Raw genomic sequence first — 24,117 nt, 5'->3', positions numbered from 1 at the left:
CACCTGGTCCCCTCTTTCCAGCGACACGGTCAACTTAAGAAAAGATGACAAGCTACGATTAGTTTGTGACCGTGTCTCTCATATGATTAAACTTAGTGACTGAATTTTGATTATACGAATCTAGTCTGACAATTTTATCAGACTATAAATATTATGTGGTCTGAATATGGTTCTCTCCCTACAGGAAATTTTGCTTTAAGTACAGATATAAGCGATTTATCAATATTCATATCTATCTCTTGGCTACAAAACCAATGGCAGTTAAATGATTGATTTAACTAGAATTGAACGCAACCCATTTAAAGTGCGAGGCCAATGGAGAACTAAGACTAATCGCTGGGGTGATCAGTAGTTTTTTTTTTTTTTTTTTTTTTCCACGTCTATAACTGTATAGCATACCGTGTTGTAATTCATATGGTATACCTTATTAGAAATTATATAAATATAAACGATAATGCAATTTCTAAATACTTATTGCGAATTTTGAGGTTTAAAGGTCACCGTTTACAGCAGCTGAGCCCATATCTTTTTTTTCTTTCTTTTTTTTCTATTCAACACAGAACTTAGAACAAAAATTGAGACAGTTTTTCAAACAGAAATGTGAAAAATTATGGCTCAAAACTGTAAAAAATGGTGTCTTTGCATCTGATGTAGAATCCTTCAGATTTCCCCAAAAATGTTATAACACTATATGCTTTGATTTACTTTCTGGTTCAGAACACAGAATGCCAGAAAAATTGAGACCTCGCACAGCTATCAGAAGTCCATTATTTTAATGTGCCGAGTGTCGAGTTTAATCATTTTTCCCCAGTTAAGTTTGTACACTGCAGAGGAATCATCATTGGTGTCTTCAGAGCCATGTCATCGCTAGTTTTCATACGCCTACATTGTGATAGGCACCTTAATGTTGCTCTGCTTACTGTGTAAGAAGTGGTTAAGTTTGAATTTCTAATTTGCTTGTTCATTGATTCCACCCACATTTGAGCCATTTGTTCCAACTTATACAGTTGCTAAATGTTTTCTGAATTACCTGTTAAGCCTCCGATCAGACGCGACCATTGTTTACTGCCGTCACAGCAGTCACTCTGCCGTTTATCTGTATTGATGCTTTGTGCAGATTTCCCATGATTCCATAGGTTGTTTTCTTTAATGACATTGAAAGGGAATTCACAAAAGACTGTAATTCAACTTCATCTCAACATTTTGAATGCTAATAACAACATCTTTGATAAAAAATATGTCGATTTTCATTACTACTATGTTTTAATTTGACTGGGCATCATCACTTGTACTTACAGGGGAGTAGGCTACAGATTGTCTCTAATGATTTGGTGTCTGAGTTTTTTTTAGTTTTTTTTTATGTATATATATATATATGATTGACAACTGCCCCGAAACCTCCTGGAGGCTCTGTCTTCATTTGCCATGTCTGTCTCAACTGTCACTCTCCATTTAGTAGCTCTTTTTTTCTGTTTCGAGAGAAGTGAATCTGGCCTGAACTGTCATTTAAAGGTCAACTATCTGTCGTAGCCAGTCCTGTTTTGTCAGCTTACATCCCATTTTGTAGATATTCATTTATACATGAACATGAGTGTGCTGGTGGTGGGTTAATTTTTTCTTCTTTCACAAACAAGGCAGCTCCCATTTCAACTTGTAAGTCAATTGAATTTCATCATACTAGAGTAAGCTAATGTGTGTGCTGGATGTGTTTCAGTGGGCTGCAGAGTGTGCCAAGCCCCGCCACTGCTGCCTATTGCAGAAGGGCATCAGGTTGACCAGCTTGAGCAAACAGGCTTGCCAACTGTAGAGGGGAAAAAGAGTGGGAGGATAATGACTGACGAGATGAACTTGTGAAAGGCAGGAGTTGATCCAAGATATGAGACAAGAAGGTGGAAGTGGCGCTGTGATGACCGTGTCCATCCAAGTTGTAGCAGTCACACATTTCCTTACAAATCATCTTCTGTGCTGTTCTTCAGGAACGGCTGCTCTGAGGGATGAGGTTACTCCCCTGCGGCAGAGTTGAATTGCATCACAGGATCATGAATTAGAGTTGACCCACAACTGAGAATGCTCACCACTTCCAGGATTTGGTGGTGCCAATAGCACCAGTGGTGACAGATGTCGATGCCTCCTGTCAGCCGGTCGGAGCTTCCTGTTCAGTAACGAACAGATGTGTAAGTGAGAGGGCACAATAAATTGAGTGGGTCTCTTGTGTTGGCATTCGGACAGAGAGGAGGGAGGGGTTTGTACTATAGATAGGAGCTTGATACATGCCATATGCACGTATCACGCTCACTCCTCCTCCTGGCTGCTTTCCTAATGCAGTTCAAGTGTAAGAGTCTAAAAGGATCAGGCTCACATGGAAATCGCTGGCCCTTTTTAGTTGGACTATCCAACTGGATCTAATCACTGGCTTTTGTTACAAGTAATTCAGGTGTCTTTTAAGTTTGGAAAATCTGCTTGTTGCATATACTGTATGTTCCGATCTTGAGGAGCTCCTTGCATATGACATTGAAATTTAATCGCTAGATAATCCTAGTCGATTTAAATGAATGCTGGAAAATTATTTGGCGACTGTCTATTTTCTTTTCAATTTGTATTTGAATATCACAGCTTCCATTATATACATCTTAATGTATTTGCGCTGTATTATATGAAATCATTTTCCTAATACGGTATTCATGTTCCACTTTTTCTTTCTAATCAGTATTATGTGATTTAATCCGATTACTCAACATCACTGTAGGTAAGAGCCAGCTCCCTGGTTTTTGAGTTTGAATTAATGAACTAAAACTGTGTTCGTACCACTTGTACGAATTCAAGATATTATGTTTCGGCTGTCATTTTGGCGTTGCCGATGAATACAATACCCATAAGCTTTGGACACTGTTGCAATGGAGAGGAAGTCACAGGTGTAATTAGTAGGGATTTTAACCACACTTGCTGAATTTTGTCTAACTTGGCAAAGAATTTTTTCAAATGTGATGATTTAAGCTGCTGGTTGTGTCCATTTGAGACCATTTTGCCAGCAGTGACATTTAGGCTCCGTCATCATCAGAGCCTGAGTCCAGATATGGGTTAAACAGAAGAAGAAAGTTCTTTACTGACAGAGAGGAGCCTAAAGTTGTTTTCCCTTTTTTTTTTCTCCTTTTTCTTTTTCATACAATCATACAAAGTGATATCCTCAGTTTAAGGATGAAATAATAGTAAATTTCTCTCCAAATACATTTGAAACAAAGAACACGACTTTTTTTGTTTTAAACAAGATGTACCATAGATTTATTGTTAACTTTTTTTTTTTTTCAAGCTGCAATTGATATCTGCATCTACGTTTAATAACTTTGTGTGAATTCTGTTTCACAAACAAAGAAAAAGCAAAGTGAAGTCCCGTGAATTGAATTCAGACTTGTTTAAAAAATAAAAAAAGAAAGAAAAGAAAAGTGAAGTAAGGAAAATTTCAATTAAATTGAAACGTTTGGAATAAGAACAAGAGATCAGGTTTTTCCACATGTATTTCTGCAAAATGTGTTGCAACAGCCTACTGGTGTTCTGACTGAGCCTCATAATTTTCTTGCCTGGATGCACTTTGGAAGAAGACTTGTTAAAGTGATACTCCGGAGTAGATTCAACCTGGGGTCATTTGAACCGTGATATCCAGCCAAGTAGCCCACCCGCAGTTTTTTCGATATTTGCTGAACATCAGCTGAGTTACAGAGTTATCCCGAATAGCTTCGTACAAGGGTTAATGGATCCTGGTCCGTATCTCCAAAATTACCGCACTAAAATCACATGCCATGACACCAAACTTCTACAGTAGTACAAATATGGTCTGTACTCACCAAACGATGCATTTGGAAGTTTGAAAATAGTCCAGGAGTTTATTATTATCAACACAAGCCTGATAGCTTCTCTGCAGCTAAAGCGGCGTCGACGTCACTTCAGAAAGCTGGGAGCTTCAAAATAAGATGAAGGTTGATCTACTACTGTAGACAACAAAGTATATGCTATATTCTACATGTTTTTTTATGAATTTTTATGTTGTAGAGTTGTGAAGTTATTTTATCAATGGAGAAACTGAGCAGCCTTGCTTTGTTGTCTACAGTAGTAGATCAACCTTCATCTTATTTTGAAGCTCCCAGCTCTCTGAAGTGACGTCGACGCAGCTTTAGCTGCAGAGAAGCTATCAGGCTTGTGTTGATAATAATTAACTCCTGGACTATTTTCAAACTTCCAAATGCATCGTTTGGTGAGTACAGACCATATTTGTACTACTGTAGAAGTTTGGTGTCATGGCATGTGATTTTAGTGTGGTAATTTTGGAGATACTGCCAGGTTCCATTAACCCTTGTACGAAGCTATTCGGGATAACTCTGTAACTCAGCTGATGTTCAGCCAATATCGAAAAAACTTTTTTTTTTTTTTTTTGTTAAAAGCTGTGGTGGTTTGAGGAAGTCCACTTTTTATCCAGTGTTTGCTTTGACGGTCGTTTTTATACTTTGAACACAGACTCAGTTTAACTGTTCTTTCTAATAAATACTACAGTCTGATGTGCAGATTTGTATTTTCCCCGAAATCCAATACAGCAAGTGTGGCTTCTGTATAACGGTCATCGTGCATGAGTTAGGATCTTTGACTAAAACTCAGTCTATCAAAAAAAAAAAACACAGAAACAAACCAGCCACAGTTGTCAGGTTTGCCTTTATTTTAACCAGCTGGTTGTTCTGTTCTATTATATCCTCCACAAATGCACTTTTGTTGCTCAGGGATGTCTTCTCTTGCTTTTCTTTCGAGCAAATTAGTCACATTGTGGGAAGCTGTAATTAAAACTATCCTTTTCATCTCTGCTGCCTGTCCTTCACCTCCAGCTCTTTCCAGCTGCAACAAACTTGGTCGTGATTCGCCGCACGCTTCAGAAAACTGCCAATAACTCTGAACACATCTCTGATTTCTGCACCTCCACAAGACACAGTGGCATGACGTTATATCCAGTTTGCGTTTTGACCAATCGCGTCGCCGCTTGTCACCAGTGCTCTGCAAATGAAATAAGGACTGAGGCTAGCAACGAGGAGGCGGAGGATGACGGTGGAAGACTGCAGTAATGGCAGTCCCAAGGCCCCAGTGGCAACTGAATCAAACACTGAAGGCTGTGTATGATTGAGAGGCTGAGTATGACGGAGTGTGTTTGTGTTTGTCGCCAAAACAGGGACGAAGAGAGCAAGGGCGCGTGCTGTTTTCCCTGCATGCCTCTCCATTTGCTGTGTGAGTGGTGCACACTGAGAGGCAGAAAAGTGATGGAGAAAAACATGCCCTGAAGTCAGAGCCAAACATATAACAAAGCTTTTCCTTTTTCTCTTCATTTTCTTCCATGCATTGTTTCAGCTAAGATGAGCCCTCTGTTTGTCACGTGAAAGGCTGTGGCTGAGAGGTGTTTCAGTGTGATATTGATACATTTGGAGAAATGGCAGCCTTTCCACCAGCTGTGTGCTCACAGACCGAAATGTTGATCTATGGAGTGGATTTAGATGAAAATGAAGCTCTTGGACTTTGTCGACAGAAAGTGATGGAGCTCCAGGGCTGGTATGATAGTGAGGTTTTTGTGTGTGCTGGTGTCTTTGTATGGTAGTATTTCAGTGTTTAAAAGGCTTTGATCAGTTAAGGCTTGATTAAACTGTGCAAACTGATGTCTAGAGGATTTTTGCTTTAATCCACAGCCTGGGGCACTGAATTTTAAATTGAAAGCACAGGTTGTGCTGTGTGTTGGTGGTGGAACATGTATTAAGATCCCTTTGCTTAGCAGAAGTACCAAATTCTCAGTTACATTCAAAGTTCTAATCAAGTGAAACATCTACACATTGAGTCACAGAATGTTGCCCGTCACTGTAATGCTTTGGTATCAGTATTTAGACTGAGCCAGTTGAGATGGTTTGGGCATCTTGTGCCTTCTAGACACCTCCCAAGGGAGGTGTGTCAGACATGTCCTACCAGGATGAGGCTTATGGGCACTTTCGGGAGAGCTTGAGGACCAGGGATGTCTGCTCAGACTGTTGCCCTCGGACCTAGTCACATATAAGTGGTAGAATTTGGTTGAATAGCTTTACGTTCCTGAATTTAAAAAAAAAAAAAAAAAAAGCATAAATGACAGGACAAGTAACAAAGAGAGCTCCCGCAATGTCCAAATGTCCATAAGAAAATGTAAACATTTCTCTTGGGTCACAGGAAAACACCACACATATGATAGAGGTATGAAAGGAAACTGGACATGTAATACATTACTGCAAAGTGGAGTTGAGTATCACACTTTTTGTTTTATTTTATCTAACACGTTGCCATGGGATTTGTGGTTTGGACAATACGTAGCTCTACTGTTACGTCAGTAACCAGGTTTCAATTCAATTCAGTTTATTTATATAGCGCCACATTACAACAAATGTCATCTCAAGACACTTAGATAATAAAGTCCAATTCAAGCCAATTGGAGTTCAATTCATTGTAATCATAATTCATTTCAAAATAATCCAATTCATTCATATAGAGCCAATTCAAAAACAATTTCCTAGCTAAGGAAACCAACAGATTGCACCGAAACTTGTCTTCAGTCCAATCTCCCGTCCTGAGCGTGCCTGAGGCGACTGTGGAAAGGAACGACTCCCTTTTAACAGGAAGAAACCTCTGGCAGAACCAGACTCAGGAAGGGTGGCCATCCGCCTCCACCAGCTGGGGTTTGATAGGACAGAAAAGAGGGGGGGCACTGTAACACCATTCAAAGGATACCTGTTGGTACAGGGAAACACGAGATAATGACCACAATAATGTCACATGTACATAATATCATTTGAGAAATTAAACGGGGGGGAAAAGAGAGTAAAGTGAGGAAAGGTGACAGATGAGGCCCCCCAGCAGTCTAGGCCTATAGCAGCTTTACTATGGGATGTTTCAGGATCACCTGAACGATCTAGAGTAACTACCTGTATATAGCTGGACAATTTCTCCCTGAAGCGCTCAGGTCCGAAGATAACAACTTCAGTTTTGTCTGAATTTAGAAGCAGACAGTTCTGAGTCATCCAGGTCTTTATGTCTTTAAGACATGCTTGTAGTCTGACCAACTTAAAGATTGGTGGAACTGACAGCTGGAGGGGTGTCAGTCCACCTCCTTGTCACGGCCGAGGTGCCCTTGAGCAAGGCATCGTAACCCCATGCTCCCCAGGTGAATGGCTGCCCACCGCTCCAGGTTGGGCTTTGTCTAAAATACAAGTTGATGGGTTAGAAGAGACTATTGCTGTTGTTAGCTCAGAGAGATCAACTGGGCAGAAGCCGTCTAAATACAAATCAGGTTCTAAAGATACTTCTAAAGCTGCTGTACTTGATGATACATCACTGATAATAGTGGGAAGGACTCCATCAATCTTCTCTCTGATAGAAACAATTTAATTGATAAAGAAGCTCATGAAATAATCACTGCTGAGAGTTAAAGGAATACCTGGCTCAACAGAGCTCGGACTCTTAGTCAGCCTGGCTACAGTGCTGAAAAGAAACCTGGGATTATTCTTATTCTCTTCTATCAATGATGAAAAATAAGCAGTTCTCGCCTTACGAAGGGCTTTCTTATACGTTATTAAACTATCTTTCCAGAGTAATTGAGACTCTTCTAAATTAGAGGAACGCCACTGTCTCTCCAGCTTTCTTGCAGTCTGCTTTAAAGCACGCAGCTGTGAATTATACCAAGGAGCCAAACTCTTCTGGCTGATCACCTTCCTTTTCAGAGGGGCAACATTGTCCAGTGCTGTACGCATTGAAACTATAGTGCTGTCAACAAGAGAGTCAAGTTTTACTGGAGTAAAATTTAGGTAGTCGTTGTCTGTCATATCTGCACATAGCAGTGAAGAAAAGGATGATGGAATTAACTCTTTAAATCTGGTTACAGCATCCTCTGATAGACACCTTCTATATGTAAATTTCCTCTCAGAAACTGTACAGTCAAGTAATGTAAACTTAAAGGTTATCAGAAAATGGTCAGATAAGACGGGTAAACTTTAGGCGAAGTCAATGATTTAGAATAAAATATGAGAGTTTAACCTCTCATATAGTTTTTATTTATTTTTTCTAGTTTATTCAGACAATAGGAGATAAAAGGCTTATTGGACAAGATTAAGTTTAGGATTTAAAAGGCTGTTTTAAAGAAAGCTTTTGGTTCATATGGATTAACCCCACCCCATCCTTCTCTAACCCTAACTAAGTATAGTAAATGCCTAACATAACCTTAAACCCTTAAGCAATGCTGTGGTTTCTGTAAGTTGCTGTCAAAAATATCAGTAAAGAACATCACTGATGTATTCATGAACAACATTTCTGTGGCCTTCCAAATACACAAACATTTTCCCATCATTTCTTCTAAACATATAATGTTTCATTTATCTGACACAATTGCTAAAACCCCTCACTCCCTATTATAAGGATTTGTCATTGGAATGTAAACGCATGTCATTTTAGTTGGAGATGAGGTCAATATATTTATGATCTTACTGCAAATTGATACAAGATAATGCTGATAAATCTCATTTGCCATAGAGATAAAGCTTGTAAATAAGTAAGCTGCAAATAACATTCAGCCACAAGGTCATTCAGAGGTTCCTGAGTTGTACGCTGCACGTCTGTCTCATCTCAGCAGCACATCTCACTTCTTCATGATGGTGTAACAGCAGAGACGGAAACTCTCTCAGCCAGACAGCTTCACTTTTTTTGTTTTCTTATCCTCACATCCACCCGCTGCTTCTGATGTTGGCCTCAGTCTGCCTTTGCTCGTGGCAAAGCAAAAAGGGAGGCATGGAAGAAAAAAAAAAGAGAAAAATAACGTTTGAGGTCTCAAAGAATTAAAAATAAACAAGCAATTGCTGAACAGGAGATGTGTCAGGAATAAATAATCACATCAAACGAGACAATCAGCTGGGGGAGGGAGGGGGTGCCAAATGAACACCCACTCAGCCAGGAAACGGTGTCTCCCTTGTCGGTAAGACCTGTAATATCTAATGTGTTACATAACAAGTAAAAGAGGTGGGAGGCGGGCTTCACTTCTTGATTACATTGTTCAAGTCTTGGCTCAGGGACTGACACTTCATAAATGGATTCAAATTAAAAATGCTCTTTTTTTTTTCCCTCCGTAAAATTCACAAAGTTGCAGCCAACTCCAGTGTGCTGGAATTGATTATGCACTGCAGCTGATTACTTTTCAGTCATTCGACTTTTCATCTGCATCGTGTTTGGCCTTTAGCTTTCGTTCCTCCTGCTTTGTTGCAGTTTAAAGCCTCATTGGTCAAAACCGCCACATGACCCTTTGACACCGAATTGCCGCTCTGGCATTTAGCAAGGGCAGATGGGCGTAATGCGGTGCAGAGCCACATGCATCATTATGTGGAGGTGTCCGACAGCAGAGCAGAGAGCACTGAGGTCCGGGCCATATTTTATTAGGCTTCCGGATGCACCAGAAGTCCTCATTAACATGCATGGCCACAGGTCGCTGTTGCCCCCTTCCTCTCTTCCTCTGTGTGTGTCGGGAGCAGAGCCTCAACGGCGCCTGACTCATTCTTATAAGGCTTAAGCTAGTTCACAGTCGTCCAATTGTTTTGTTATGATTGTCTGCCTCGGAAACTGCAGGATGCCAAATCACTGCATGCCTTGCCAAATAGTTATTTGTAGCAAGTCTTGATGGATGGAGTCAAAATGAGGGGACATTGAAAGAGATAAGTAGATACTCGGGGGATGAATGTCACAGTATTAGAAAGCATTCCTTTGTGCTGTTAGACAATATGTCAACATAATAACAAAGTGTCATATGTGTGTGTATAACTCATATTTGATAAGTGCTGGAAAGTAAACACTATAGTGGTGGTTCGTGCTTCATTATAATTTCTGGCATTGACTGAAAAGTCCTCCAAACTGAGTTTAGGTTGCCTGGCCCTACCCTTTAAGCACGATCACCTCTGATTGGTTAGAGTGTCCTAAAAAGAATTTGGTTGGTTATGGGAATGATCAGGGGTTCGGTTACAATATAAAACATGTGGTTAGGGTTAAGTACAGCCGTGGTTAAACGTCACAATGACTCTATGAAATGTGGAGTCCAATGTTTTTCCAACCCATCATCGTCGTCAACCGTGACCTCATTTTACGCAAATTTTGTAGCTCATTCGCTCTTTGTTTCTCCCTCACATGTACTCCAGGCACCGGAGTGCATTGTCACTATCAAACATTAGTAGGTCACATGAACTATTTTCAGAAAATAACCTACAGTGTTGCTTTTCAGTCTCAAATTGTTTTTGTTTTTTTTGCATTGAATGTTTGCTGTTCTGACCGCTCTTCTGTTTAAATCAATCATAACTGTGCCAATTTGTCCACTTTTAGTGGACTTTATTTACAGTGGAAAGCGGGCAGAGAGGGGGATGATGTGCAGCAAAGCGCCACAGCTCGGGACTCAAACCTAGGGCTGCTACAATGAGGGCTTACAGCCTCTGTACACGGAGTCATGTATCCAGTGTTGAAGATTTGATAAATGCAGTTTACATATAGAATTAATTTCATTGTGATCCCGAGCGTCGTTGGAGACGGGCGACGTGGCCTAAAGATTGTCCGAACATCTTTTTCGGTAAAGGTACTATCTGCCACCTAAATCCCGGTTCTTTACCGATCGTGCCACTATGTCTAAAGGCCAAAGTTGGCAAATCTGTGCTGCGAAGTGCTGGTTTGTGTCTTGGTGCTGCTAAATTGACTGCAGGGGTGAGCGTTCATGGTTGCTTGTCCCTGCGTTGGCCCTGCAATGGATTGGCGACCTGTCTAAGATGTTCCCTGACTCTTGCGCAGTGATTGCCGGGATAAGCTCCAGCGCCCGATCATCTTTTAATGGGATAAAGCGAGAAGAGAAAACAAATGAATGAATGAGAGTTGTTTCGCAGAACTGATTTAGTCCCTTTGTAAGAAAGCGCAACAGCCGTCTCTTAACTGTGCAAAGTTGGCAAGTATTTTTTGAAGCCTGATATGATGTATAGATTTTTTTTAAATCTATTTTGACATCTCATCCTGCACCTTGTGTCAATTGCTATCAAGTTATCTTATCAAATAAAGTGTGGTGTTTATTTTGTGAATGATGGTTCCAATTCAACTAAAATAGAGGAGAGATGAAATTTCCCAGAATTTCCCACGGAAGTGTGTAGTTGCAACGGTTCTCAGTCAGATTCTCAGATCTGATTCTCAGATCTGATGGAGCACCTGGTTTTAAATGAGCAAGATGACGGCAGCCAGTTGGTGATGTTTTTGTCACCATTTCCGTCTATTTCGGGCATTTTTTTTTATCATCCAATGAAAAAGATTTATTTGTTGGTCCTACTCCATGAGGATGAACAAAACCATGGGCAAGCTTTACTGACATGGCGGGTCGTTTTTAACAAATAATTTTATTGTGCATCAAATTAAATTTGTTCCCCTTTTCACTTTTAAATTTACATAAGCAGCATTCACCCTCACTGTCAGACAGGCTGTTGTGCTGCCAGCACTGGAACTGACAATGATGTAAGCCCAATTCTCTCATTTGGACTCCATATAGCACAGCCTCCTATTTGCTGCTGAATGCACAACACCACTATGAAGAACCCCTAAAAAGAAGTAGATGTGTTGGCGTTTTTTTTTTTTTTTTCTAGGTCTAATCCCTCTTAGTAGGGGAGCGATAAGCATGTTTTGACTTAGCCCCAAATTTCCTGTTCTTTATGCATCCTTTGCCAAACCACGTGGATCCCTGTAGTCTGATAATCTCGGTGATGCCAGTTTTGTAGGGCTGCAAATATAGCACTGCCGCCTGTCTCAGGTCATATCACAAGAGCGGAGTGGAAGACAAAATCTCCCGCATCTCTTTGCTTTCCTCTTTTCCTCCCTCTGCGAATCTTTGTTCAAACACTCTCTCACAGATGGGAATCTGTCAAAGCCGGTGGCTTTGCTGACTTTCCTCTCTCCCCTTCTTGTGGTCATGAGCTCTTTGCTTGCAGGGGAGATGGAAACCACGGCTCAGAACAAAGTCTATTTACCCTCTCTACCCACCCAAAAAATACCCAACCAGCAACACTGTGGACGCCAGTTCCTCACCGGTGTGAGAGGAAGATCCTCCTAATGCTGCAATTTCCCACCAAGATCTTTTTTCTAGTTTTTTACATTTGTGAAGGAGGGATTAGTGGTGGTATCAGTTCAGTTGTGAAATTCCAGTGAAGCACTGATCCTCATTCCACCACTGTGTGTGTACCATCTGTCAGGTTGACCTTTAATCCTCTGCATGCTTCTTCTTACTTTCCGACACCTCAAACTCTCACAAGACAGTGGGGAGTCGACAGCACACATTGCAGCAGGTGCTGTAAATTTTTAGCACACGGTCGAATAATTCCAAATAAGCCAGGCTTCCATCGACGTTTATTTTGTTCCACATTTGAAAGCATCTCTTTAGAAAAGGTTGACAGAAACAAGTCGGTTTAAAATTTTTTTTTTTTTTAAAAAGCTGACAATTATCAACGTTCTTCCAGAGCTGCAACAAAAAACAGTGCCACCACTTTAAAGTTGGAGCATGGAAGGCTGACTTAGATGCTTTTTACATTGTTAAACTCACCCACTTTTCAAAGATGCAAAGTCTTGGACTACAATCAAACATATGTGCAGAAGAGTAGCTGGTCCGGTTCACAGTTTCAGATAGAGGGAGTTTGACTTTCCCAAGAGCTCAACTTAATCTGCTGAAAGCTACCAACGGATCAACATGGTTTTATTCCATTTCATTTTATTTTACTTATTCCACTGTCTCAACACATTTTCATTCGCTTCTTGTTGCATTGTCGCTTGGGACTGGCTGTTAGGTCCTTTCACTTTGAAGCTCTTTGAAACATGAAGTGGCTCGTAAATGAATAGGCATTTAATTGAAACTTCCTGCCATGCAAAAAAAAAAAAAAAAACCTGAGTGAACTGTGCGCACGCATTTGTCATTCTGTTTACCCATTTCTGTTTCCATCTTTCTTTCGGAGACAAACACATTGATTCTGTCTTGTCCCTCCTCGCTGATCTCTGACACACACACACACACACACACTCACACAGTGTCTTGGTTCCATTTGGCCTTGTAGCTCAGTGAAACAGTGCTAGAATAGGGGCTTCTTTTCCACTGATGAGACAGTAATTAGTAGCAACTCCTAAGGGAGTGCAGATAGACTTCACACAGTTTGGCAATCTCTTCCCTTCCCTGTTTCCTCCTCCACTGCCATTAACAGCAGCAGCAGGTCTCTGCGTCTCACTTATTCTCCAGCCTCATTATCTACCATCCAAACAAACACACTGCTTCCTCAAAATAGTTACGGGCACAATCTGGCACATCCAGCCAACTTTTGTCTGCCTTTGTTTAGTTTAGCGAAAACTTCCACGACACGCAAATCTGTTGAGGAACAACACAGCCCGAGGGAGAAAATCAATGCGCACGAACAAACAAAAACAGCCGGAAATCCTTTCATTTTGTTATTTTCCTGGAAATGTTTGAAGAAAATCCTCTTCGATGTGTGTGTTTTTCAGCTAAATGGACTTAAGTGAAAACATGTATAGAGCTGGTAGGTGTTCACGTCTCGTCTTCCGCCTGGCCGCTTTGGTTGTCTGTGATGTTGGGAAGAACACACACAGTGACGGACAGCATTTCCACTGAGATTATGCATTTTCATTAGCCAGTTAGACTCTGTGTCATGTGTGGCGTTTTGGTCCATGAGGGGATGGGCTCTCGGGTGAAATGGCCAGAAAGATTCTGTTCGCTTCAGCAGTTTTGCTGGAATGATTGAAAGTGCGTGTGAGCGAGCGCAGCGCTGGGAACCTTGCTTTGCTGTTTCAGGGCTTTTTCAGGCTCGAGACAGCTAGTGTTTCAGGAAGTATCTTTCACTTTCTTCCTCTAAGTTTTTGCGTGAGTGTCATTTCTATGTGTGTGGGTCACTCTTCTTTCAGTGCGTTCGCTCAGACCTAAAGTCTGTAAATGGATTGATCTCCTGCTGGTTGTTTGGGGATTACCTGTTCGGATTAGCTCAGTTAACTCGGTTCTAAATGAAAAATCCAAACCCAGAATCAGGCCTTTAATAGGCTTTGCCTTGTTCTTGTGGGCAGATTTGATTTGACCTAACTGAGTAGGGCTTTGATACGTTCTACATAAGCAGTGCTTTTCTAAAGGCAGTTGCTGCCAAAACGAATGTGGAAGGAATCCATTTATCATTCTACCGGCATTGAATTTGTTTGCTACTTTGACTCGTCGAATGTCACCACGGGAATGGTAACCTGGACACTCAAACACCAACACTGAAAACAACCATAATGAGAGGTCATCACTAGGGCTGTGTGTCTCCCTTACTGGACAATTAAATTTAGATACCGGGGGTTGTGATGCGATTCAGTGATGATATTGTCTTAAACAGAATGATGGCGTCTGTTACGGTTTTAAACTTTTTTTTGTTTTCCATTATAAATGAATAGTTATTGTAAATGTAGCTTTGGTTGGCTTCCTTCAGATAGATGTATTTGATAAAGAACCAGGGAGTCACTGTATTTTTGGTTCACATCACAAAAAAAAGTGCGTTCGTTCATGCTTGACTTTGTTCTTTAACTTTGACACAAATCTGGAAGGCAAATCTGTCAGTTTACCAGTAGATCTACATCCCGAACTTTATCTGTGGTCATGATCCGTGGGTAGTGTCCAAAAAAACTCCCCCTTAGGTATAGGATGAGGACCTCTGTTATCAAGGCGAGGCTCAGCGGGAGGTGTTTCTGACTTGTCCTGAGAAGTTGAGGCACACCCAGGACTCGCTGGGATGATTATGTTGCTAAAATGCTGTCTCGTTGGTCTACCAGTAACTTTAATGTGTGCATTGTGTCACCAAAGCTGTCACCGTCGACCACACTGCATGTAGGTACTTAACTTTAAAAATTAATCGACACATCAGAAGTTTACAGCTCATGCACGTATCCACAAGTGGCTACGTGTGATCAGCCTAGAGGTTTTTTCTTTTTAATTATTACAACAATAAAGTACATAAGTGTTTACAAAATGGGATTAAAGAAAATTACTTTGACCACGACAATACAATTGCTGCAACTTTTGGCACTCTCTCCAGAAAAGTCTCAGCCCCTGACTCCTGTTGTTAAATCCCTTGGTACAGTCAACAGCTCTGCACTCAGAGAGCAGGGTGCTGCTCATCAATTCAACCTCAACAAGGGGGCCATTAACCGATTGATTCTTCCTCCTAACTTCTGTTCCGTTTTGAACATTTTTTTGCATGATCAAACAACCGTGACACAGCACTCTGGCATCAGCGGCCTCAGATGGAAATGTTCACTCTTAAGTAACAGGAGTAAAGCGTGTAGTTTACATTTGTATGCTTGTACGATCAAAGCCCTAATGTTTTCTGCCCCTCTGCTTTGCTTGCCCCTCTGTAGACTGAAGCAGAAATCTCAGTCGGTGGATATTGCCAGTCAAGGTTTCTCCCCGACTCTGATGCCAGCCTCGCCCCGCAACAAGGCTGCTCCACCTGTTGCCAAGACAACCACTGGCCTCGCGGTGAAGGAAAACAACACTGCCAACTCCCAGCTGCGCAGTCCTCGGTGTGGCGAGCTGAAGCGAGGCTACACCATAGGTAAACGACGCGGGGCTGATGTGATGTAGATCGAAAGCTAATAACGTGAAATTTTCAGTGTATCAACTGCGTTTTCTTAAGTTTTGAAGCGCCATTACCCAGCTGTTGTTATCCTTACTGCTGTATCTTCTTATAAGGGGCTTGTTGTCATTCTGTGTACGCATGTTTGTGTGAAAACACCATCTTTAAACTGTTGGTGCTAATGTCTCACACAGCCAAACTTTACCACGTCACCATCACGGCCGGCTCTCCCCGTCTCTCAACTTCTAATTCATTTCCTGCCTACACATTCCAATTACGTGGCCCAGATGAGATTTACTCCTGTGATGAAATCTATTTTTGGCGGTGTTGGTGTGGGAGGGGTCGGGTTACAGATTGCTGCGGGCCTTTATCTGTGTTGGAGTGTAAGTTTCTGCTCCGGGAGCGAAGCACGCTTTGGGGAGTCAGCTTCTCAGAGATGATGAAATGAGTCTGAGCTAAACTAAATCTGAATTGATGAGTGAAATGCATCCCCATTGCGTTAGATGATGTGATTCACTTTTCAAGGTGGGAAAGAGGAGGGAGTGTACACGATCCTGCTGAAGCTGATCTGCCATACTTTAATTCTTAGAGGGAATAAGAAATCAGGACCTATGAATTTTAGTCGAATCTGGGTCATATCACTCATTATTACCAATAGAAAAAGTCACACTAAACACCACACAGTATATCTCAGACTAAAATTTAAATGAATAAACAGGACATTTTAGTTTAAATAGTGTGGTAATTTAAAAAAAAAAAAAAGAATTTTCAGTAGTTGTTAGATTACCGTGTAATTCTCCTCTCAGTTTTGTTTATTTATTTTTTTTTGCTTTATATCCTGTGTTAGACGGCTGCAAAGAAGACAAAAAACGGATGAATTCCCCGCTGCTAAGACGTTTTTCATCTTCTTTCACCTTGTCCTTAAGATGTTTTTTACCTGTTAAAAGCGAGGCCGAGGGGGGCCAGGAGGGCCGCAAGAGTGGCGGCAGTTCCATGGCTGTGCTGAGTGAGCTGGGAGCTGGCCAACTGGACAGAAAGGAGTAGAAACCGACTACTTTATTATTCTGATACTTCCATTTACATGCGATCTTGCATGATTTAGCTTTATAGGAATTAGTCGCTGATTCCAACATTGGGGCTTAATTAGCCCGACATTGGAAGTCCTAAACAGATCGTAGAGTCAACAGAACAGGCTGAGTTATCTACAGCCCGGCGGAGATGTAGGCAGGGAAATGTTGCCGTATACATTGATCCCTATTCACAGAATGAGGAAGAAGGTGTAGTCACACTATTTAACAATGAACACAATGTGAGAGGTATGGAAACAAAAGAAAAGGAGGGGAAAAAAAGATAAATGAAGCATTGGCATTTGAATACCTTAGTGTCTGGTACAGCTGCCTCCCAGCAGACCACAGAGGATTGCTTGTTTATCGAGTACTTTACTCACTGTTTTGCTGTTCAGCTCGCATTGCAATAATGCAAAGAGACCATGTGTGGACACTGAATGATTTTTTTTCCATATAACTGTCTGCATGCGTTAAGAAAGTTGTCTTCATGAGAGAAAAAATATTTTTACCTCCATCTGTGCCGGTTCTTGTGTTGAAACATTAAGTCACTGAAAAAAAAATTTTGTTTTCTACTAAATTCCTGTATAATTGTGTACAGGGAGTTATTTACACTTGTACTTGTATGTAGTTTTAATGTTTCGAAGTGAAGAAAGTATGCTTTTGCACAACACATTTTCTGACATGCTCAGTATGACTAATTCTAAGAGACGAGGTGAACTTGTATCTTACAAATTTACTCAGACATATCTTTCGGCTTTACGTTCTTTCTCATTAGATATGAGTGGAATACTTGACACTTACCGAACAATGGTAACAAGTCGCTATAAGATGGCTCCCTTTTGCTCCCTGAATTACCAGCAAATTACCATCTTCATGGTTATCCATCAGTTTATTTGATTTGAATTTCACTGCATGTCCTTGAGCGTACAGCGTGCAGATTAGTCATGTAAATCAGAGCGGCAGCTTCCAGGTTTTAAGCAGAGGCTGGTCTGAAGGGTGAGGGCAGCGTCTGGGTAGGTTGCGAGCGAGGGATTGTGTCAAAATGGGGTCACAGTGTGTCACTGAGGAGGAAGGAGTTGGTCGAAGGTGTGTGTGCGTGTCTGTCTGCTGGTGTCGCATGCTGATGAGCTTTCTACAGAGTCATCGTTCATTGACTCTGCTCCTGCCGGCCAAGCTTCGACCCGGGAGCGGATTGATCCACGGTCGTCGGTATCAGCTCAGTGGGCGATAATCGATAAAGGAAATTGTGGGATAAAAGCTTGGCAGGACAGGTGGACTGACTGTTGATATTTCAGTCAGCCCTTATCATCCATTAGCCATCCAGTGACTGCTGTGGGCTCTTTTTAGAAGCGCGGGGTCGGAAGTCACAGCCAGTCAGCCATTAAATGAAAGGTGACTGCGCCTTATTGTGCTTTTATGGCTTTTAACTGCAGTGCAACAAATTGTGCAAGCTTTAAAAGCATGAGTCATAGGATTTTTATCATTTGCCCCGGCAAGCGTTGGCCTAGATAAACCACAATCAGAACAAGGCCTGGGTTTTCACCATATGACTATAGACATGATGCATCTGGCATTTGTCAACACAGTTGTATCCCATAATGAGACATTGATTAGTGACTGTCCTGTCTCCCCACTTCCTGTCTTGATTGGATGCTCTAAGCATAGCCCTGTGGCATTTTTATACAGTCGGACCCTGACCAGGCTGCTCCTACAGGGCTGATGGTGCTAATTTATTCTAATGGGTTGGTAATAATGTGGCAGGCAGCTCGCTGTGCTTGTCTGCCGAGCTTCAGACAGACCTGTCATTAGAGGCACATAGCCCATTCGCAAAAGACATTTTAATAACCTGACCAATGAGCCTCCCACCAGGGTGACGATTGATGGTGTTGATGGCCTTCTTCCATTAAAAGCGCTACAGTCATTTCAGTGTCCTTTGACACAGAATGAGGAGGAGTCATTGCTCACGGTAAAGCAAAGCAAAGCAGCGAGAGGACAAGGACAATATTTACACTGTCGGAGTGCGGCCGCTTGTCCCATTTCCTGTGTTTATCTTAGAGAGTGATGTACTTTAGAAGAACGTTTGGGATAATTACGGCCCACTCAGGGCTGAAGAGAAGAAGAGAGGAGAGAAAATAGAAAGTGGGGAAAGAAACTGGAGTGAAGGAAGGGAAAATAAATAAGGAAGTAAAATCAAATGAAGAGAGGAAGGAAAGGAGATTTAAAAAAAAAAAAAGCGGGAAGGGGCAAAATAGGGAAAAAGAGGGAAACAAAGGAAAAGAAAACAGGACCTGTGGGAAGGTGGATTTGGGCTATCCAACTGTGCCCGCATGCAGTCAATAATCATGATGCTTTAGAAGCCATGCTGCTAACACCTCACCAGTGAGATTGGATTTGGGCGAAGTTGGGTGATCAAGCCGCAGGTTGCAGCCAGATATACTGAGAAGAAGCAGAAAGTAATAAGAGAAAGTGTTATTACAGATGGCAATTTGAGGGGAAGCAAAGGACAAGGGGAAGAAAAAAAAATTATGGAGGCCGAATGATTGGGAAGGTGAGAGGTGAGAAGAAATTAGATATAAGGTGTGTGTGTATATATGTGTATATATATATATATATATATATATATATATATATATATATATAAATAAAAGGACGAAAAGAAAACCAGATTTTAAGAAGGCATGAAGATGAAGTAATGTAAAGGGGAGAGGGCATGGAGGGGAATTGGAAGGCCAGATTCCAAAGATGATGTGACACATGACACCAGCTCTCCCAGACTCTGAGCGGCGCCATCTGACAGCCTCTGCATGCCACCACCACGACTGACCTTTACATCATTACAGACGGCGTCGGCCTACTCACTGAGCTCCACTCGGCAGCAGCAGGCCAATGTGGAGATGAACTGAACGTCTCCACATCTGTGGGCACATCAGTCATGACATTCATCTCCCTGCCTACAAACCGGCCTATGAGAAAACGGTTTGATCTCACTGTGCTTTTATTGCAGACCGTGCAAGCTTCTATGTCTCCAGTTTGCAGGGCTGACTCATGCTCTCTGCACCCATACACAGCACATGTGGGGCCCCATTCTGTTTGCTTTGTGTTAACTATATGGGGACAGAGTGTGCACACTGGCAGGCAGGACATGTGCCACTGTCCCTCCTGCAGATGTCTTGGTACGGGTGCCTTCACAGCATGTCACTGCAGCTAAAAGGGGCCGCCTCCCTCCACGCCCTTATCTAATTTTTCAGCCTGATCTACCATTTCTTTCTCCGTTCCCACTCACCCCCCATTTTTCACTCTCCATCCTCACACTCCCTCACTTGTTATCCTCTAATGTATTTCCAGCATGTCTGGCCGGGGGGGTACAGGGAGACGGGTAATCTGTCTCAAGGACAGACGGACAACATCAAGACTGCTGTAAACTGGCGCCGACCTTGGCTGCCGTCTCGAGGAGAGGTTTGTCATGTAATGCTTTTGTCTGAAAACATCTAATAAAACATTGATTGTTCGATAACAAAATATGAAAAAAAAAAGAGCAGTATCGGGCGTACACACTGGCAAACGGATCAGTCAGAGCTGTTTTAGAGTCAGGAATTCATCATGAATAATTTCTTTTCAACAAGGCAAATTGTGTGTCTGTGACAGAGAAATAATTCAAGCTTCTGCTGTTCTTTGCTACCTCAGTGGGGGTCATGCTCTGCTAAAGCAGCATCTGTAGAAGCTGACACAGGAAATGCTGATAAACAAGAAGGAGCGACCTGTATCGGCGAGCCCTGACGCCCTGAGAGTATCGGATCCCACTGCCTGCTGACTGATTATTCTCCTGCTAGTTATTCATTAAATTTTCACAGCGGGGTTAAAGAGGGGACGGACCACCAAGCCTGGCTTGGTGTGCAGTTTTAAGAGTGTGGCCAAAATTCCATTAGCAGGTGTTCAGTAGATCGAAGGGGGTGTGGGGCTGGGTGTAAGGTTGCTGCCCCATTGCTTCAGTATTTCAGATTTCTTTTTCTTTTTCCTTTTTGCTGCAGCACTCGTCCTTCAGTCCTAAAGTACCCTTACTTTTATAGTTCTGGCGGCAGCTGCAGTGTTGTGTCACTATATGGCAGGAGGAGCTAATCACTATGGAAGTTGACAGTTATAGCCCGCGCCGCAGGCCGTACACCCGTGTTGCCCCCCCCCTCAGTGTTTGATGCGATTGTCTCAGGTGGCACATCTCTGGTGTTTACACTTCCGGATCGTAGCCATGGGGGACGATCACACACAAGCCGCTGTGAGACAACCACAGGTTGTTTTTTTTGTTGTTGTTGTTGTTGTTGTGGGATTGAGACAACTTGCATATCTGCAACCATTTTCAAAGGTTTTCTAAATATCCAGTTGCTACATTCATTTGATAGTCAGATATGCTGGGCAAGGCTCACGTGACTGCCACGCTTGATCTGAGGAGGAAAATGTCCTCTGTCAACTCTTTGTATTTGTTTGTCCTAATTTGACGCCCTGCTGAAGTCAGTGAGTGATTAAGAGTTCAATTTTCATGACTTGATCATCACTTTTCTACTGAACGATGTGGCGCATAACCCTTGCTCACGGTATAAAAACCAGTCATAACATGTTTGCACTTCTCATCCATATAGATGTTCTTTGCTCTTGAGTTTAGGTTATTCTCACATTAAATAATCACATCCTGACATGTGTCCAGTGTTTGTGGAATTTCTTTAATTTTGCACGAAACCATGAAACTATCCAAGCCAGTCGTCATTAAGACAAGAAATTTTCCGAAGGGTTGCTATCGGGGGGCCGATCTGTGCATATTTTAATGCATCAATAGCGGCTGAAATGAAGCCTATCAGAATTTGATCCCATCTTTTAACAGAACTCGGCTGTGTGTTGTCCACCTCGGCTGCGCTCATTAATGGCGAGCTGTTTGGCACACGGCAGCCTCTCACCTCGTATGAGTGTAATTTACAGTCTGCACATCTGAAGGGTTTTTTGGTCTAAGCTGCTTATCTTCTCAAATAGCAATATTTCTGCTCTCCTTCTCATTAAGAAAGATCAGATTACGTATCATTCGGTAGGCGGCCTCTCGCACTGAGCCGCTGGTGGACCGAGTGTTTTTGTAATCCCAGCAGTTCCTACAGAGTGAGATATTTCAGGATTCGCATTGCTCCAGTGAAGCTCATTTTGCTTCAATAACTCAATTCAGTGCGTCTTGTACTGCACATACATAATGAACACAGTGCCAAATATTTAGATGGTACCAGCAAAGACTTTATTTGAGGTGTCACTCATTTTGATTGGGGGAAAAAATAAGAATAAAGTTTGTGGGAGCAGGAATTAAGGCATTTATCTAGTCCACTTCCATAACCCATCAAAACCGTGTAGGTGTCCTAACTAACAACGTTTGGCTTATTTGCTGTTCTGCTGCTTTACAAGCTAAATTTGACCTCTGAAGAGTCCCTACTCAATCTTTGTTTTAGAGGGTATTTTTTCCTCATGGACTTTGAAATTGAAATTCACAAAGCCTATGACGATTTAAAAAAAAAAAAAAAAAAAAAAAAAAAAAAAAAAAAAATGCATAGGGAGTGGCACAATAAGCCAACACAAACTAGGAGCATTTTTCTGGCTCAAGTTCTCAGAGTCATCGTCCTTATCCCTCACCTTTGTTGTTCTTTAACTGTTGAAATTGAAATAAAATGGCAGCCAATTTTTGGTATCTTCAGTTATTCCGTTATTGTCATTTATAAACTTGCTGTCAGGTGTGTATATTGTGCATACCCTCTGCCAAGTCAATTATCACTGTTTGATTTTTAAAAAAATTACCTCACTGGCTATCATTCAAAAACTGGAGCATTGGAAAATTATCAAAGGAAAAATCCAATTGGGTGGCTGCCCTGATGCGTGACAGTATCAGGCTTTTACATCTTCTTCCTCGAACAAATGTGGCAGATTGGTCCAGAGATGGGGGAGGGGGGACTGTTTGTGAGAGGGAATCACCGAAAAATGGAGAGGAGACGGGGAGAGTGAGAGCTTTTGGTCACGCTCCGGCAGCAGCACCCACGGCCATGCCACTGTACCAGCCAGCCGTGCTGCTTCTGTGGGCTGAGATAAGCCCGATCCGTCTTGCCTTGCCGGTGCAGGCTGGTCTCAAAGCACCACCAGGCAGCTCAGTCCCTCCACAATTCCAGAGGAGGGTCTTTTTCTCTGATCCACTCTGTTTCACTTCCTAACTTCCTCTCTCCTATCACTGTTGAGGTCTCTGGCTTTTCCTTCCTTTTGTTTCTCCATCAAGGTTTGACACGGCTTGTTTGCTCGCAAGATCGATATTTCCTCTTCTTAGCAACCGCTGAATGAGCACCAACATGAAAGTAGGTGGTGACTGGCCTCATCCGTCAAAACATTTGGACTTGCACAGAGTCTGGACAAAAGAAAAGGTCAGCAGTGTTTAGCATCAAATCAATTACATGTGCAAAGTCTGGGAAGTCGGATGCCATGTATTATAAACAAAATAGTTTTTTTCTTTCTCTTTTGGTACAGACAAACAAGACATTTACAGTACTGTGGAAAGGTCTTAAACCACCCCTCATTTCTTTATATCTTGCTTCCAAGTAGTCAAACTTTATTTTAATATTTTAAGTGGTCTTGGGCAATAGTTCTCCACGCTTTCAGACATTGGTTGCTTTGTAACTCCTTTTCAGTGAAAATCAGTGAATATCTGACCATTTTCAGTGAAATGTGTATTTCCATTTTGTTTGTTAAGTCATTTAACACCGATCTGTGAATCTTTCAGGCATTGAAAAAGGCACCAAGCTCAAGGAATTAAACGGACAACTTTGCAAAGAACCAATCTTTGATTTTATCTTCAATGTATCTTCGAACACTTTGTTACTAACAGCCTGTCACTAAGACTCATTGTTGATTCCTATTTCTTTATTTGATTCTAAAGAAAAATAATAAGAAAAAAAACATGCCAAAGAACACAGTTTAACTGACATTAGATATTATTGGCATATCTCAGCATGGTGTGCAGCGCGTCCTTAAAAAATGTGAGAAAAGTGGACAAGTGGAGGGGAAAATAAGTGGCAGGCCTAAAATAAAACAACTATCTACTATAAAACAACAGTGTCAGAAAGTCACATCCTTAAAAACTACTGTTCTCTGAAGCCTCATCAGAAATGGTCTCCATGGAAAGGTGGCTGTGAAGAGGCTATTCTGAAGGTCGGGAAACAGGGTGAAAAGGCTGAGCTATGCCGAATGACACAAGAAGTGGACTGAAAATAAGTTGCAACAGGTCATTTGGAGGGATGAATCCTCCCCAGAGCTCAGACCACAACATTACTAAAGCAGTGTGGGATCATCCTGACAGA

The 24,117-nt window shown here is 41.9% G+C and overlaps 1 protein-coding gene across 4 annotated transcripts in view; it reads left to right on the top strand.

The window, feature by feature from the left end:
* Window positions 1-24,117, top strand: part of oxr1a (oxidation resistance 1a) — a 161,392-nt gene that overhangs the window by 62,520 nt on the left and 74,755 nt on the right. For all 4 annotated transcript variants that reach the window (XM_075464816.1, XM_075464818.1, XM_075464813.1 and 1 more), the window contains exon 3: window positions 15,472-15,668. In XM_075464816.1, the coding sequence (XP_075320931.1) occupies window positions 15,472-15,668 (197 nt within the window). The remainder of the gene's footprint in view (window positions 1-15,471; window positions 15,669-24,117) is intronic.

This window comes from Odontesthes bonariensis, chromosome 5 (assembly GCF_027942865.1).
Source record: "Odontesthes bonariensis isolate fOdoBon6 chromosome 5, fOdoBon6.hap1, whole genome shotgun sequence".
In the NCBI taxonomy this organism is placed as follows: domain Eukaryota; kingdom Metazoa; phylum Chordata; class Actinopteri; order Atheriniformes; family Atherinopsidae; genus Odontesthes; species Odontesthes bonariensis.
The sequence above is the reverse complement of the archived record's forward strand: the minus strand, read 5'-3'. Positions and strand labels throughout refer to the sequence as shown.